Below are 17,908 nucleotides of genomic sequence, written 5' to 3'. Positions count from 1 at the left end.
CAAGACTAATGGGACCTAAACTAGAATAAGATCTAGGCAGAATGTGTACATACATGGCTCTTTCCATCCTGCTAATCAGAACAGTAGTTTCTTATAAGGGAAAAAAAAGGCCGTTTTCCAACAGTCTAAAAGCTCAAAGGATTAGAAATCAATGCTGTAATCGAAGCTTCCTGGTTGAAGGAAGTATCAGGGAAATTACAAACTTCTAATTTAACAAAAGACCAGAATGAAATACGCAAATGCATTATATCTGTTTAGATTTGTCATTCTGTAGACCTAATAGGTCTACAGGCATAGACTGATAGTTACTGTTGCCCAATAGGATATATGGAATATGAAAGTTTAGGAATCTTAAGGGAAGAGGGAGGAAAAAAAGTTTTCTGGAGGACAAGGAATTCCTTCCATCCAGAAAACTCTGGATGTGCTCTGATACCTGTGGATTTTCTTCTCGTTTTGGCTTCGGTGCAGCAGGTGGAGTAACTGTACGACTTTCTGTTTGCTTCTCTTCTGCTTCCACATGTGGTTTAATAGTCTGAAAAAAAAAAAGTTTCTCTCATTCTCTGATAAGGAGGACTATTTTATTTTGACTAATAAAGCAAAACAAATACTTCAACAGATACAAAGAAAAACAGTTTAAAGTTGGCAGTGTATTAACAAAGAATCGGATTGAGAGGAATATTAAATACTGTTTTGCTTTAACAAAGGATGAAGCAGCCTCACAACCATTCCATTAACCCAAGCAGCCATGCAAGCAGTAAAAGTCATCACAAGAGTTAACTCCATTACAGAAGTTGCTGTACTGTTTGGGAAGGAAAACTTCAGGTAAAACCATTCTGCATGGTTACATGCATTTTATACTTCTGGCTCTTCAATCTTCTTGAAGAATTATGAATGGCTCAAAAACTCTCTCTCTGACTCCAAAGACCTCATATTTTTCTGCATTTTTTTTCTTAAGTCAGATTCTTCTTCAGTGATACCACAAAACTCTTCATGTCAACCCCCAACCCATGGCACAGCTGTTGATACTACAAACTGAGGTAATCTCTACCAAGACACAAACTCTTCCTCTCTACCATGCAGGGAAAATATACTGAAAACTTAATGTATTATTAAACCAGCAACATTTTTCTGTATGTTTTTCAACAGTTCCTTGATTTTCCAGTAATTATTTGAAGAGCAAATGAATATTGCTGACATCAAAAGGAATAGGCATCAAAAGTATAGTATTGTAAAAGTACTACTTCAAATCAAATGAAAAGTGCACGCACTGCTGAATAACTTGTAGAACTGCCTTGAGGTACACAAGAACCTACTCAAGTGAATTCATAGGAGAACAGAACATAAGCATGTCTTTCATGCACTGGATTATCTCAGTCTCTATAGGTGACTTCAAACGTGGAAGATAAGTTCAAGGCACATTAGTCTACGAAAGATTTGTAAGTAAAATGTATAGTAATATATGCATAATTACACAAATACACATTGTATGCTATAGATAATGCATTATACATTATATAATGGTATAATATCACTAACGTGTAATAAATGAAAGAATTAAAAGTGAAATAGAAGATTGCTTCACTTCAACTGAATGTCAAGGAAGCAGCAGCCGCAAACCATGCTAGAGTAAAAACTTTAAGAAAGTCTTCAGTGGAGAGGGACTTTAAAACTAATTATCTAGAATGCTCTGTTTCTGAGGTCTCCCTTCTGCTCATTTAACCCAATTTAGTCGTGGTAAACTACCAGTCCTCTAAAGATGAGTGACTCTATTTTTTCTCCAATTGTAAGACAACAAGACTACAAGATCAAGGAAGAAATTGTTGGATTATATACTTCTATGGTTTTGCATCTTTTTTTTTTTGCTTCTCTGGTTGGCATCATCTGAAAAACAAAAACACTGAAAATATTTTTCCAGTGTTTCTTAAAGGCTTCATATGAACATGGATTTTGGTTCGTATGCGGTCTCCAAGAAATTAGTACAGCCTTGGAATATAGCTTGCTTGTAATCAACGGAAGCTGAACAGTAGAGAGAATAAAACTCTTAAAGTATGAAAAGAAGATGTTACAGAAAAAAGGTTATTTCTACCCCAAGAGTCAGAAGTAATTTCATAATTTGTACTATTGTTGGAACATGAATATTTCCAGCAACCAATGAAAGCTTCCCCATTTCTTATCCTCTCCAAAACCATAAAGCAATACATCCAGTATGCTTATTCAGCAGACACTTTCTTATCTGTACCTGTTTTTCAACGTTTGGTTTGCTGATCTGTACAGTCTGAGGTCCAGCAAGCCTGGTACCTGGTGCTGCTATCACGATGCTGGTGAGCTGTGCCATAGGGAAAGTTTTGGCTATGGTTGCTGTCTGCCCGTTAACTACACGAACTGGATGTATGGAGTTCTGAGAGTTGGGTAAAGAGGTGGGTGTGAACTTTGTTGTCAGCATCACAGGCCTCTGAATAAGCTGAGGAGCTGCAAGCATTGGAGGAGGTGCTGGGGCAATAGGAATGTTATTTTGGGCAACTGGCTTAGGTCGAACCTACGGGGGAAAAAAAAAAGGAAGAGAGATATTCATATACCAATACTGCAGAAAAAAATATTTACTAAGTCTTTTAATTCAGCCTGTATAATCCATGCAAGGTTGATTCCTTACAGAATGTAATTCTTAGCACAGAGTCACAAGTATGATATGAAAAAGAAAAGGCACATTTTCGAATTTACTTTCGTAAGATCCATCCATAAAACATTTGCATAAGCAGTCACAGTCCCTGAAACGGTATTTGGATGCACAGATATTTATATTACATGTATATTGCCAAGTGCCTTATATATGTCTAAATCAACACACTGCTTTTGTGAGCCAAAAACTAATGTAATATTTACAGGCACTGCAGAGACTTTCATGTTAGAAGTGTGTCTCAGGGCTTTATACTGAGTCTTCAACAGTTTTTCAGAAAATCCTTGTTATCACTGTTATCATATTACTCTGTACATGTCTAAATAGACACTTGCAATCCACTCTTGCTAAATAAATAGAATTTTCACAATAATACATTAATCTCCCACTGAAAATGCTGAAGGGTTCAGGTAAAGGCAGTTAGTAATATTTTTCTTCCATGAGTCACAAAAATTGTTCAATACTTTACTACAAATGCTTGTTCATTTCTTGCCCATTGTTTTTACGTATATGATTACAGTGTACAGAAACAGAATAAATTACTCTGAAAATCAAGTCTTTTTCACTGTTTAGTTTCTGTTGTCCTATCCACATTTAATACTCCACAATGGATTTCATCATTAAAAACAAGGTGATGTTCCAACAGCCACCAGCCTATACTTTCCTTTTTTTCTTTTGCACCACATTAAGGCTTGTAGTCAGTGCCAAGTATACGTTGGAAATGAAATAGTTCCTCCAAGATCTTTTCTTTTAATGAAGAAAGAATCAGTGTTTTTTCCAACCTGTGAAAAAATCTGTTTTCTACAAATTTTACTGCTCAGCTGTGATCAGAAATAACTCTCTGCTGCAATACAGAAATACTTGGGAACAACCTAGAGACATCTTGTTTTTCCTTCTTGCTTATGAGCAGCAAACAATAATTACAGCAATTTAAGGCCTTAGGTGATGCACTGATTTTTGCTGACACCAGTTCAGTGGGTTCTTTCCTTTTGATGCAAATACATTCATAAATGATCACTATATGCTAATCTCATAATCAAGACAAGCAGGGCAGGAGGAAGCTCAGGATATTTCTAATCCAATCTCCTTCTCAGTACAAGGCAACACTCAATGCAGACCAAGATGCTCAGGCTTTGTCCAGACAGGTCTTGCTAACCCCCAAGGCTGGAGATTCCACCACTCCCCTGGGCAGCCTATTCCACTCCTAAGTGATCCCACAGTGAGAAATTATTTCCTGACTGGATATTAGGAAAGCTTTTGTTACTGTGAAGATGGTCAAACACTAGAACAGGCTTTCTAGAGAGGCAGTTGTTACCTCGTGCTTGTCAGTATTCTAAGAGGCATTTGGATAATGAACTGCTCAGGCAGCTGGACTGGATGATCTTTGAAGATTCCTTCCAACAGAATCATTCTGTTCTGTTCTATTGTACATCCAGTCTGAACCTTCCCATAAAGATGAATTGTCTCCTCCATCATGTCACCAATAAAGACTGACAGGCATGATGTTCTCAGAAAATTTCTCCTATTTATGCTATAATTAAGGTTCCTCTTCAATTGCTTGCTCTCTATACACTTACCTGTGGAAGAAAATTTGGACGAGGAGTGAGTCTGGGAGGAGGGATGAACTGCGGCACTTTGATGGGCTGGGGTGTAGCCTGAACCTGCTGTAAGAATTTAAGACATAGTTCAATCAGAGAAAAATAGCTCTGATGTTGTTCACCAAAATCAACACCCTGAATGCATTTTCAGACTTGATGTTCCTGGCTTTTCACTCCATAATTTTTCATTATAGCAGCTTCTTCATTACAAATGTACTGAAAACCGAAGTACCCCTACTTTCCAGTGCCTGTGTATCTTTGTTTACAAACAGAAGGTGTCTCTCCTTTTAGTGCTCCTGTACTAACTACTGTGGTCTGTGATCTAAAATCACCTCATCTAAAGATAATGAAACTATGATTTGTTTTAACAGTTCATAAATGGCATTATAACTGACAGAAAGTAACTTCAGGCTTTGATGTCCAGCTACACTATCCTATTATATTCAATGGCATCCAGGAGAACGAAAGATTATCTCGCACAAATGAGAAAATTTGGAAGACAGAACTCTACTATTTCTAGAAATATTAATGACACTCTGAGGGGCTGTAAATGCACAGCCTAAAATTCGAAAGTAAGGCAATTGAAGCAATTAAGCACTGATTTTAAGGAGGCCTAAGTACTTCTCTTTCTACCTGAAATCAATTGGAGTTGCCAAGTAATTAATCTGATTAGTGCTACTAACTACCCTAGTTGAGTACTCAGTGAGATTCTTTGAGATTAATGTCCATGTTAGTTTCCACTCTTCTCTACTTCTGTCCATACACATAAGATTATGGTTTACTTCAAAAAGGTATCATGCTGATTAATTAAAGCTTGGGAAAATATTCTGAGATTTTTATGAAATGTGCTTGCAAAACCTAAATCATGTGTAAGTATAATAACACTATCACCTGCACAGCCTAAGTAGGTTATTCAGCAAAGAGGTTAAGCAGAAGCATGGAAGTCAGATGACAGGGGCAACAGATGACTCTGGAAAAGGGAACAGCAGAAAAAACTCCATGCGTTCTATCCTGATTACAATGATGCCCTATCGGGAAGTAAAATTACTTTGATCTGCATTATTAAACTGTATTTATTAAATTGTATTTTTAAATAAAGATAAACAAAGATTTGTATTTAGTGAAGTTTTAATCTTTAACTCAAAAGTGGAATTTCCCTGTCGTGATCCTATGTAATTCCTAATTTCTTCTTATATTTCCAGGTGTCTCATTAATTGTTCAGCAAGTTAGCTACTCTGGAAAAGACTGTATGATATAATCAGAGCACTTTCCAAAATACATGATTAAAGAAACAGGATCTGCGTATGAAAAAGTGGTGAGTGAAGACACGGTAGTGAGCAGAATTAAGTGGTGTGTCCAACATGAGAGACTTTATCACAGAAAGTGAACAAGAGTGATTGACTCAAAAAATGTAAAACAAAAGCCCAAAATGATCAAGCCATGAAATTCTGACAGCACCTTTACCAAACAAAAGAGTTGAAATTTTGCAGGACACAGCACATACACTGCGTAGGGGCAAAACAATCGCTGCTTCCCCGTCACTAACAGTTACTACACAGAGGTGATGACAGCACTGATTTAATTCTATAGAGCCAAACAGTAGTAACAACTCATGTAGAGAGTAAATATTTTTCTCTTGGTCTTTCAGTTTAGCAGTGTCAACCTACAAAGTCTCATAAGTCCCTACTCTTCGCCTTTCTGGTACAAGAATGTGATTTTTTTTTTTTCCTATAGCCCTGTTGCAAACTAAACCACACATATTTGCAGGGCAAACACACGAAATGCTTACCAAAGTGACTGTGTTTTTCGCCACTATTTGGACTGTCTCAGCTCCTGGCCCAGTGACCTTATTTGTTGTCTGGAGGTTGACCGGTGCATTCTGCGCATCAGTGCTGAGGACTGCTTTCTGGTTGTTGTTGATAGCAGTAACCATGGCAATGGTAGGTCTCTGACCCACAACGGAGGCAGGCATGGTCGCAGTTGCTGCTTTCAAGACGAGAGGTAGTGTCTTAGTGGTGATCATAGAAGCTGTAGTTACTGTTTTCTAGAGGAAACAGAAAAAACACTGTAAGAGACAGAGACATTTGGCATCAGACAGGATGTGGGCTGGTTCATCAGAAACAACAGACAGCAGAAGAAAAGGCAGCACTAAGTCTACCTGCCCACTGTTCAGACACGCATATGATTTTACTCTTCTGAAAACTGGATAGCTAGAAAGAAATCTCATCTGGGGCTCCTGTTGGGAACATTTTCATCATTTGCAGAATTAGAGATTGATTCAAAACAGTTTTTGAGAATATGACAACCAAGTGTTAGCAGAGAGAGGTATATACGTTTTTTGATCTTTTAATTTCATACTACTTGTAAATGTGTACTGTCAACATCAACCCTATATGCTGGAAGTTTATGAAACAAACCAGCAAACTAGCTTCTCATCAATTAAAATACATAATTCCAAATGGAAACTTTACTTACAGAGATCATAATCAGAGGAAGAGGGAAAAAAAAAAACCTCATAACCTTGTTTTTTTCTTCAAGAACAAAAAGGGGTTTTGATTCTGGTTAGTGCAAATTTCAGTTTTAGACATACAGACAGAAATTTAGTCCTTCATGTTCTTTCCTAAGAATACCAGCAGGGCTATCCTGGAGTTGTGAGCTGGCTGTGCGCCTGTCCAGCTGCAGGCAATTAATTTTAACTTCACTGGAATGGGGGAGTGGGGGTAGTTTTGGTGCATGCACACGATTTCAGATTGCTGTTAGCGTGCTTTAAAGAAAGTGGTTTTGAATCACTTAATGTCAGCATTTATCTGAAATGCATTGATACACTATGCTCCAAATTAAGTGCATTCCGAAGTTAAACAACCATAATTCCGAATTTTGGTTTAAAATGTACCATCTTCTAAGATACTGAGGAAAACAGAAAATATCAATCTCATTCGAAAAGTAACAAGGCAGGAAGATCTCCATATAAAATCAGAACACAATGTGCACAGAAAAATCATGATGAATGACACTCGATAGAATGGCAGAATTTATCCCTTCTCTCTTTGGTGTAAAAAATCCAGTGTATTAATGAGTCTGCATCTTCAAAACGGTTCCTGGCATCATTAAATGCTTTTAGAATGAAATAAGAGCCATTCCTTCCTGACAATGGTGCTGGACTTTGGAACAGGGAAAAATGGAGAACCAGGGGTCAGGCAGCCTTTGTCATGTTCTGAACATGCCTGATTCAGATTTATGAATTACGATGGCATAAGACCTTTCTTTTCATTCTAATAAAGTAATATATTTCCAGTTGGTTTCTTCAGTATTTTCTCTGATACTATTTCCTTAAACTAAAATGTGTTTTGCCTTCACACCACCAATTTTTTACTGCTTAAACTGTATCTCCTAATTGTTAATTACACTCAAGTGTGAAAAAATCTCTGTATAATGCCAAATCAAAGAATAATTTGTGCTACAATTTTAATGCATTTATATAAAGTCTGGTCATAATAGTTTTTTCCTTGTCTCAACTTGAACAATTCCCTTAACTTTCCGTTTTAGATATAAGAGCTTCTCATTGACCTCTACTGCACTGTCTCCAAAGCAAGAGGCTCCTTTCCCCTGAAGCAGCTTGAATATTATTCAAGCTTTTCCAATAAGATGTAACACCCTATCATTTTCACAAGAATTACACTCACCTGTAAACATTTTGAAGAAAAGTGTAATCCATCATGTAATACAAGACTGGGACACTTTCAAGGGGTTCTGCTAAGTGTGAAAGTACTGAGAGCATAGTTTCAGACAGCAGATCACAGAGCTTGAATTTCTGTATTACTTTGCAGAGCGTTAATTGCTTCGGTTATTCTAAAAGGTTTTCAATGCATGAATTCATACTGAAGTACCATTCACAGCAAGTTTGCTTTATTTCACATAATAACATTGTAATAGTACGAGCTTCCAGCGGGCTTGCTGCTTTTTGAAAAACTATCCCTCTGACTGGATTACATCAAGTATCTTACAGTGTCACTATTAAAGCAGTATATATAACTTTATGCCTGAACTGAATTACTCTGAAAATAGCAATTGAAAGCATTATCTTTACTGGAAAATGTATTGTTACAAAAGTTGGCAGCAATAACCTTTATACAGAGACAAAACACTTGACATTACATGTTCCTTGTATCTTTGCTGAAAGAGAAGGTGCAGTTTTACTGAGGGGCAAGAGAACAGAGAACCTGTACATAGATTCCACGTACAGAAGCAAGTGATGATACTGCAGAGTTATACCAACATAAACAAAAACAGATCACTTAAGGCTTCAAGCTGGCTTGTTTTTATTCAAATGAAAGGGAGACCTGCCTTTCAGTTCCTAATTACTTTCTGAGTGCAACCGCATCAAGGAGTCAGAAGGGTGTAGCAGTTTTGTGACTGTTTCACTAGAGGGCTCTTTAACTTTAAACAAAACCTGGGTTTTTGCAACCCAGAATATGACCTGGAAGTTAAAGCGTGAACGCAAAGTGTGGAACAAGGACAAAAATGTAAGGCTGCTTTTGCAGCTGTGTTTCCTGATTGAAAAGCAAAGAGTGATTCACCATTTTACGACACACTTCATAGTTCTGTCCTAGATTCAGTGTAGACGTTTGTGCTCAAGACCATCTTTTTCTTAGATGTCTGCTTCATTTCTTCAATATTCTTTTTCAAGTACCTAAGCCTCACACAGACATTTTTAGAAAATATTCAAAACAACTTGCTCACTTAATGAGATAGCTAAGATCCCAACCATTTCTTCCCCTTCTACTTTCAGGAAAAGGAGAGAATGGTTACCAGTCAAAGTTACGGTTGCAACTCCCTGCAATATGCATGAAGCAAATGGTGACTTCTGCCATCTACCTATCCAAGCTATCCATGTGAGCTGCTGAGATGGCAACAACAGGTAAAAAAAAGTCACACACCCTCTTACTATAAAATGTACCCCTGCCTTTCTACCTGCTTTATTAGCAGACTTTTGAGATTCTAACTATTTGAACAGTAGAGACTTGGAATTAGCGTGCAATTTCCTTCTCAGTGAAGAGGTCCACTTTCCCTGGTGAGTTCTGGGATTATATCTCTAATCCCATACTGTAGTGAAATTAATGTGCCTTCCCAATAAATACACAACTTTCTAAAATTTAAACTTTGTAACTACCATTGTATCCTCTTAAATTAATGTGTGCAGACTCGGGTAAGAATTATTACATATGAGTTATGTCTGTTTAGAAAGAGCCAGGCAGAAAGAAGAGGGAACAGTTTCCTTACATTTTGCTCACAAAGACTGTGAGTCTTTTAAAAATAAGTGATTTTAATCATACACTTCATACAGTACAAGCAAAGTCTTTACTGTTTCTTGAGATCTGCTGGCTATGGGTAATCACATATGCACCTGTGGAAAAGACAGATAAATTTGCTAAACTTTTATTTATTTCTAAGTAAGATGATGCGACCACCTTTCTTTTTTGTGACATTATGATCTGACTTTTAATCTCTAATAGGTGGTTATTGAAGAAAAAAAACGACAAACCAAACCAAACTATTGATATGTGCACATGCACAGAAAAATAAATTAATATTGGTACACTAAGAGGCCAAAGTGAAAGTTTGTAATTTTCTGTCTGCAACTTTGATTTTTCTGCAGTGAACTTTACCTTCAGCAAGGAAAAGAACTGCTCTGGCAATTCTTACCTGTGATCCAATCACGTTTGGAGAGGGTGCAGTAGACTGCTGCTGCTGTTGATGGTGGTGTTGCTGTAATTGTTGCAGTGGTTGTGGCTGTGGCGTCTGTAGTTTGTTTTCTGACTGTGCCAATGGCTGTATTTGAAACTTACTGTCTGGCTGTTCCTGCTTCACTATCAAATTCTTTCGAAGCTGTTCCACCACTCTTTTCTACAAGACAAATAGAAACATAAACAGATACGATGATGGTTAATTTGTTGCATATGTTAGAGAAGATAATAATACCTAAAGCATTTAGGGTAAATAAAGGACTATACAAAAGTGCAGTAGGAGTTCTCTTTTTAGAATTTTAAACATTGGTGTTAACTAATGGACTGAATTCCAGAATAGCTATGCTGTCCAACAAGATGACCTTATCTCCTTGCGGAAACTCACCCCACTCCAGGCACAAACCACTGCAAGACCTCATTAGCATACATTCACTTGAGACTTGCTGGCATTCAGATTCCAAAGTCTCTTTCTGCCTCTGTCTCTGTCTCCTTCTGACATGCACTTCTAGGCACAGAAAATGACTGGCGAGAGAGCCATACTGTGTGCAAAGTGGGGAATAGGAAGGGCACTGATGTGTGGTCATTCAGTCCAATATTATTGTCAATTGAAAGAAAATCAGATAAGGCTACCTACAGCAGGAAAGAAAGACATAGACTTATTTCTCCAAGCTTAAATGCTTCCTGTGATATTATGGCTTTCATGAAAATTTGAAATTATTTCAAAGGGAAGTTTCTTCTCCTGGTAGCTACAGGTATCCTTAGACGATCAAAGATCTGATACCATACCAGGTGACTTATGGGATAAGATACCCTGTCACTGTATGGGTAATAAGGGCTCACATTTTATGTTCGTGTGCTTTAGCAACAGCAAGGAGTGCATATACCACAAGACTTCTTTGTGTGTGCACATGATAGGAAACAAGCATCTCTTCTGATTCTCTAACCACCACCAATGTAGGGTAGCTTTAAAAAGATTCAGATGTGTACTCCAGAATTGTCACACTGCATGGCTGGATGTGGAGCAGTACCCTAAAGAGTGAATTGACATGCCAGGGGCCAGCCTGAGGAAATTTGATCAAAAAGTCTGATGGTCAGACCAATTCAGTCAGAGCTTGGCACTGGCAGAAGGAGCTGCCTGAAGCAGTTCCACTTGCATGAAAAGAAACAAAAACTTTCTGACAGTATCCAATCCTTGGATTTTTTTTTTTTTTTTTTTTTTTAAGCATTTATATTAGGGTGTAGTACAAACCAGAGAGAGAGAATGAAAAAAGTGATAATCCACATACATACAACCAACAGAAACAATCTTTCCCTCTTATATATATATATATATATATATATAATTTTTTTTTTTTTCTATGCAGGATTATGGAACTCTGAAGTAGTGAAGTATCAGTTCTTCTTGTAGTTCCCATTCTCATACTTTACACCTACTTCCAAGTATGTTGCTTATGATGGCTTAAGGCTGCACCATGCCTAACAAACTAACCTTGCACCTAGAAAACAGCAAAAAATTGCAGGGTTCCAAACAGGGACTTTTAGAGAACCAGAACTTTAAAAAGCAAGAGAGAACACATTATCAATCAAAAATAAAAGAAATTAAAAAAAATTCTGTTTCGTAGGGTTGAAAACTGTGAATTCAAAGTACAGATGTTTTTGCAAAAGACTGAATTCAGCAGCTACCAAGTGTACCTGAGGAAGACCACCCTTCTAAAACCTCCCCGGAGTTGTGGTGATGGCCCTGGCAGGGATGCACACCACACTCCAAAGGCAACAGAAACACTGGCTCAATCTCATTGAAAACTCAGGGAGCTTATAGTAGGCAGGAATGCAAAATAAATACTTTACACTGCACCTAGAAGAATGCTAATAGATATCAAAACCTAAAAACTGGTAGCCGTTCCCACCTAGAACAAAGAGAAAATATTAAGGGTTTATAAAGTATTTTTCAAATTCAGATGATCTACATAGTTTTAAGTGGCCTGTGTCTATCTGCTCATTCAAACATGGAATAGCTGAACAATCATTTAAAATTGCTGTCTGAGAAGATCAACCATGTTAACCCGCAAACTGAAGTGCTGCATCAGCAAGCAGAAGAGCTGAAAAACATTTCCAAAGAGCAAACCAAGGGGGAGGAGGCAAGAAGAGAGCAGAGCAGGAGATGAAATACTGCAACATGTCTATGTAATACATGCCAAAAACGTACTGTACAGGAGACTGAAGAATTGCAGCACCAACTCAGGACAAGAGGCAATAGGACAATCTCGTCCCATCTTGCCAATAGGACAGAACAACGGCGCTGCTGAGGAGAGAGCTGCTGCGAGCCGCCTGGCAGCAGTGTATCCTGCCATCCACATCCATTATGCAGATATTAAATTGAAAGAAACATCTAATGCTTTTAAGATTCAGAGCGGTACAAGTGAAGTTTGCAGAGAATGCCAATTGCTGACGCAGTTTATTAAGCTTCCTCTACCAACTGTCAGTAAAAATACCACAGTACCACTACAGAAATCGTTATACTATTTGGAAGGCTGTGGGGATTACGTGCTTGCTAGCAGTTATCAGGAGTGGCTCTGAACAACGTATTCTGAATTTACTTAGCATAATTACCCAAACCAGCTCAGGCTGCCCCTACACCAGCACCAAGCCCAGGCCATGCCTGCTCGCAGCACCTCACTGCTGCATCCTCCCAGCACCACTGCCATTTTGGAAGGAATTGCCATTTCCTTCCCTCCATTTTTAATTGAAGAATATTTAAACACTGCATTTTAATTGACAACTTCAGAGTTTTAAACTGAGAATAACTCAATTGTAAACACATAAACATAACACAGCAGCTTTCTGAGTGTCAGAAAGCTCTAAAACCCACCCGTATTCCTAAGGTAGTTTCTTTTCCCACAGTGCCACAAATGTGTGAAAAGCATTTGTCTTTCAAGTTAACTGAGTTTTCCTCAAAGCCTCTGTTTACATCCAGAATGTGAAATAAGTTAATAATCACATCCTTTCATCTGAGCTGTATCCTACCAAAAAAATAATTGCTTGTGCTCTGCAATGGTTATGGTCAGGCTGCTACAAAATCTATTTGTCGAGCTGTGCCCCGAAAGCATACTGCATAATGTAATAGCTCTTGCTGTCTTGACATCTTCATCACTAACTTCATCAAGAACTCTTCATGCCACTGAGTTCACAGAGCCCTACACACCTTATATGACCCCTTCTAAAAAGTAATAAATGTAGTCAATACTGTGACATTTAGTGATAGCACTTTCTCGTTCACATCTCAGGCCAGATCAAACACAGCATTACATTATTTTGGTTTGATTAAGCAGAAAATCTGCCTCTGCATCTCACCGTGCCTCAGTGAGACAAGAAAAGATGTCTTCTCTGTGCTCTTATCAAAATCTTTCTTTTATAGCAATATTTTCATTATAAAGTCCTTGATAAAACTTTAAGCACAATATTATTAGCCAAAAATTATTTCCACGAAATCATTCAATCAGTCTATGAAAAAGCAGTACTGTGAGTACAGCAAATTTTAAAATATTAGATCCCTCATTACATTTGGTGACACGTTTTCTTTTTTATCCAAGCAACATTCCAAAAAAACCCCCTGTGCCTATCTAAAGAGGCTCTGTTATTAAACTTCAAAGATCTATAAAAGAGTTTAACGTTAAAATCTCTTTAAAAAGGAGAAAGACGTGAAGTACCAAGCAGCCTCACAGTGCGTACCTTCAGTATCACAAAACCAGAGCTGATGTGCTTTGAATTTACCAAGTGCCTGCCAGTGACCTGTTTTCCTGCTCCACCGACTCCAGTAGTAAACTATTAAGTGCACCCTGTTCTCTACTCCCTGCAATGAGCAAGAAATGTTCTCTGGGATTTAGAAGTTGACAGCTGCTGAGAATGAAATGGTAAGAGAGGATCGGGAGTGGGAAGGCTGGAGGGAATCTCCCTGCCCTGCAGTCTCTTTTTCCTGCCTCCCTCCCTCGCGTTGCCAGTACCCAATGAGAAATGAAAGACCTCTGCTTCTATGTAGAGTTTAAAGTTACTCTTTAAACTGCCAGGGGTGGGCATTTTGAGAGTGGAATTTAGGAGTGGAAAGATTACCAGCAAGGAGAATAATTGTACGCTCATCTGCTGATGCATCTGAAAGTTAAAGTAGGAGAACGCAATGATGGAAATCCATGATGCCGTATTTCACAGCTGTGAGGAAAAAAATCCATTGTATAATAAAACTGGATTTTACTTCTATTGACAGATTTCGGAAAGAAATACATTCACATCTTTAATGGTCACCACGTATTTGTACAGAACTTTGCATCTTTAGCTGTGCTTGACTCACATTCAAGATTGTTTTATGAACAAAAAAAATCTAAATGAACTAAATTAGAAAAAAATTATTCCCCTTCAAGAAACATGGTCAAACTTTCTACTACTTCTCCAAACTGCCATCTATACACGTGAGTTGAAACTGCCTCCCCTGGGAGAGTGGGGAAAGGGATCACCTGTGCTCTGTCAGGCACACAGCCACCACAGCCAACAGTGGGACTGAGACTGCCAATGCCTCATTACTGGGCACAGGTATTGAAATGTGCATATTTCTTTCTACGATTTACTAACCTAACTTGTTTTTTCCAAGTGTTTTTGTTTGTTTGTTTCTTTGTGTGTTTGATTAAACACAGACATCTTAACTCTACCTATCCAGTGAGTGGCTGCACCGCCAGCACACCAGTGAGTGTCCCAAAGAGTCTGTGCTCCACACAGCCCACGAAAAACATGTCTCAAAGCACTAGAGACGTAAAGACGTATTCTGCATGTCTACATGCATACCTATTTTGAAGGTGAGATTTTTCCATTAGGACAGAAAAACACTTCTCAAAGTTGCTAGAAATAATTCAGAAATGGCTTATGCACATTCTGAAAATAATGTTAGTTCCTTCATTCCTAATGGGAGAGAATGCTTATCAACTTTTCTATTTTATTTAAATTATAGCTAGATTTATAAACGAAAATGACTGAAAATAGCTGCTGTGCCGTTCTGTTTTATGCGAGTTCTTGATTGCTTTATTTTCAGTACTGTGCCTTTTACCATTTGCAGCAACACAAGATCAATTAATTTTTGGAAGGAAATGCTGTACCGTGAAATGCCTTATGCATCACTGTCTTCTCATTTTAGAATCTCTCCTACTTGCTGCACAAAGTAGGCACCAGACACTGAACTAGCAGGAGCACTACATACACTACGTTTTCCTTCAGCTTATACATTAAATAAATACAATACTTGCCCCAATACTTTTGTTAACTGAAAGAAACCTGAAAGAACATCTACAATATTTAAACAGTAAAGCAATTAACGAATGGAGAATTAAATATGTAACAGGCAAAACAGAACAAGAAAAACAGTTAAGCGGGGTAATTGCAATGTAAGGAGAAATAGAATGCAAGGCATGGCAAGGATTGTTGTTTTGTTTTAGGTTTTTCTGCTTCTCAGAAATACTTCTGAGCACAAACACAAGCTGGTAAAAGGATGTGGGGATCATCTCCACGTGAAATGGTCAGAGAAATGAAACAATTACACTGCTGACTACCACATTAAAGGTGCTAATTTTTATCTTATCTTGCCCATCTCCATATTGACTTCCCCAGTTCATATATTTCAGGAAAAAAGATTCTCCTTGGGAAAAAAAACCAAAAACCTGGATTCTGAAGAAACACAACAAAGGTTCTTTTGAACTTTGATGTAAAGTACGTTTCTATGTCTGACTGAACTTGTCTTCTAGAAGTCTGTAATTTGGACTCATAAAATGTCACAGACTAAAACTTACTGTATACAACCACAGCAGAAAAATTACCGCAGGAAAACATGTGGGAATGATCTCCTTGGGCAAGTGGCTCACAGCTCTGCACGGCAGCCAGCGGTTTCAACTAAGCACCTCTAACAGGGAGATACTGCTGATTCTCTCCTCTAACCTCTGATTTATCTCATAATGTGACATCTTTTAAAGAGAATTTGTCTGAATTAAGTAAGCACAGCAGAGGACTATACATCAGGGAATTTATTTCTTGCTTTACAAATCATCAGCCTCGATAAAACAATCTACTTTCTAATCTGCTACCTCCTAATATTTTTGAATAGCTCAAACAGAAAGGGTAGTCACAGAATAATTTTACAGTGCGCTCCTGCACAGTAACACAGTCCCTACAAGAAAAAATGAATCAGTTTCAGCAGGATTCTTGTGCATCCCACTGCTGTTCCCACGACCGCATCACACCTCTCCTCCTCGTGACAGGAAACACACACAGATCATGCACCATCAGAAGTACCAAGCAAGATGACTAACTTCAGGTTAGAATAGAACGTAAACTTCTCTTCTATTAAGAGGAACATCTGTATGCACGGACTGTATTGTAGGAGAACCTGTTGATCCAGTATTTCGTTTCCACAGTTTCTTTACAGAGATCACAAACTAACTGCAGAGCTTAGAAATTCAAAAAGAAGGCATAAATACAGAGAGACTTGATACAGAGATGCAGAATGAAGTAGACGCTTGTATTAATCCCTTTCAGAACTAGAAAATATGGAAAATATTCCATGAAATTGAATGTTAACAATATAAAACATGTAGAAGTGGTTTTATTCAATTCATTTTGCATGCAGCATAATCAAACTGTTTCAAAGATCAGCTGGCTAACGGATCCTCTAGGGATGAGAGGAAAACTTAGTATTTCTTTGGGGATTTACCACAGCTGCTTAAGCAGCAGTGGGCAGGCTTTTTTCCTTTCGATGTTGTCAACCAAATACTATTAAGCATGGATTCAGTTAAACCCCCTCACTGCCAACATCACACAGCAATTCACTATTGAGCAGTCTTTAATAGGCAGAATGAGCTGCCAGAGCAAAAAGCTGTAGTTTCATCTCACTCAAGTGAGAGGGTTTTTTTTTTCCTGATTCCTACATTTAAACAGCAGGTCAAACAGAGGTGTTCTGCCCAGCCAAACCTGCTCTACTCTTCTCTTTAGTTAACCAAACATGATCAAAACGAAGAAAAATGCCTGCTTCACAGAAAAGACATGAAATTAAACTAGCACTGCAGACCCAAATCGCTGGCCTTTCATTGTAAAAAAACAACCCAAGAAAAAAAGTAAAGGTTCTTGCTTAGCCACTCAATTTAAATGGAAAAGGGAGGGAGGACTTTGCCCCTGTGTTTATCTCAGTGCAAATAATATCTCACTAAGTATGGCTAAAACTACTAAAAAACTGAAGATGTAGTTCTATCTCTTTTAAAAACAGCTTTTGTCTAAGGATGCAGAGCTACTGGTGAGAGTCCAAAGGAAAATTACAAACGCAGTTGAAGACCCAACAAACAATGCTGTGCAACATGGGGATTCCTGTGGCTCAGCACTTCCTGCTCATGACATAGAAAGCTGAGAGGAGACATCTGACTGGGTAGCAATACTTCTGAGGATGGGGGAGGAGGGGGCTTTGAGTGTCTCTGAGAAATGTAGAATGATAATTCCATGACTGCAACCTGAAAGTAGACAAATTCAGCCTTGAAATAAGATGCAAAGATGGGTCAATGCTGGAAGCGCCTGAGATGAGCTACAGTGGCGTGCCACGGCTTGACATTTTTCAGGACAAAATTTTACAGCTTTCCAAAGGAAATGCTTAATTTAATTCTTGGAGATTCCATAAGTACATGTGTGGGGATCCTGAGAAGCCTTTGCTTATGCCCAGCCTTGGGCCACAGGGACAGCACAAGTGCCAGCATTGTTCTCAGTGGCCTCACTTCCCTGGCACTGAGACACCACATAAACACAGTCTTCCCCTTTAGAGTATGAATGTCTCTCCAGTGGCACTAACGACCAGATATACTCAGGGTTGATTTTTCACC

The 17,908-nt window shown here is 38.3% G+C and overlaps 1 protein-coding gene across 12 annotated transcripts in view; it reads right to left on the bottom strand.

Annotated features, from left to right (window-relative positions):
• Positions 1-17,908, bottom strand: part of PHF21A (PHD finger protein 21A) — a 124,081-nt gene that overhangs the window by 19,408 nt on the left and 86,765 nt on the right. For 9 of the 12 annotated variants that reach the window (XM_042878148.1, XM_042878402.1, XM_042878810.1 and 6 more), the window contains 5 exons: positions 9,976-10,176; positions 6,062-6,316; positions 4,252-4,338; positions 2,240-2,536; positions 434-532 (listed from right to left, as the gene is read on the bottom strand). In XM_042878148.1, coding sequence (XP_042734082.1) covers positions 434-532; positions 2,240-2,536; positions 4,252-4,338; positions 6,062-6,316; positions 9,976-10,176 — 939 coding nt within the window. The remainder of the gene's footprint in view (positions 1-433; positions 533-2,239; positions 2,537-4,251; positions 4,339-6,061; positions 6,317-9,975; positions 10,177-17,908) is intronic. The other 3 variants (XM_042878549.1, XM_042878994.1, XM_042878719.1) reach the window with 1 other exon arrangement.

The sequence above is a fragment of the Lagopus leucura genome, unplaced genomic scaffold, assembly GCF_019238085.1.
Source record: "Lagopus leucura isolate 7727_CA_CO unplaced genomic scaffold, USGS_WTPT01 Super-Scaffold_1, whole genome shotgun sequence".
Taxonomy (NCBI): Eukaryota; Metazoa; Chordata; class Aves; order Galliformes; family Phasianidae; genus Lagopus; species Lagopus leucura.
This window is presented reverse-complemented; position numbering and strand designations above follow the sequence as displayed.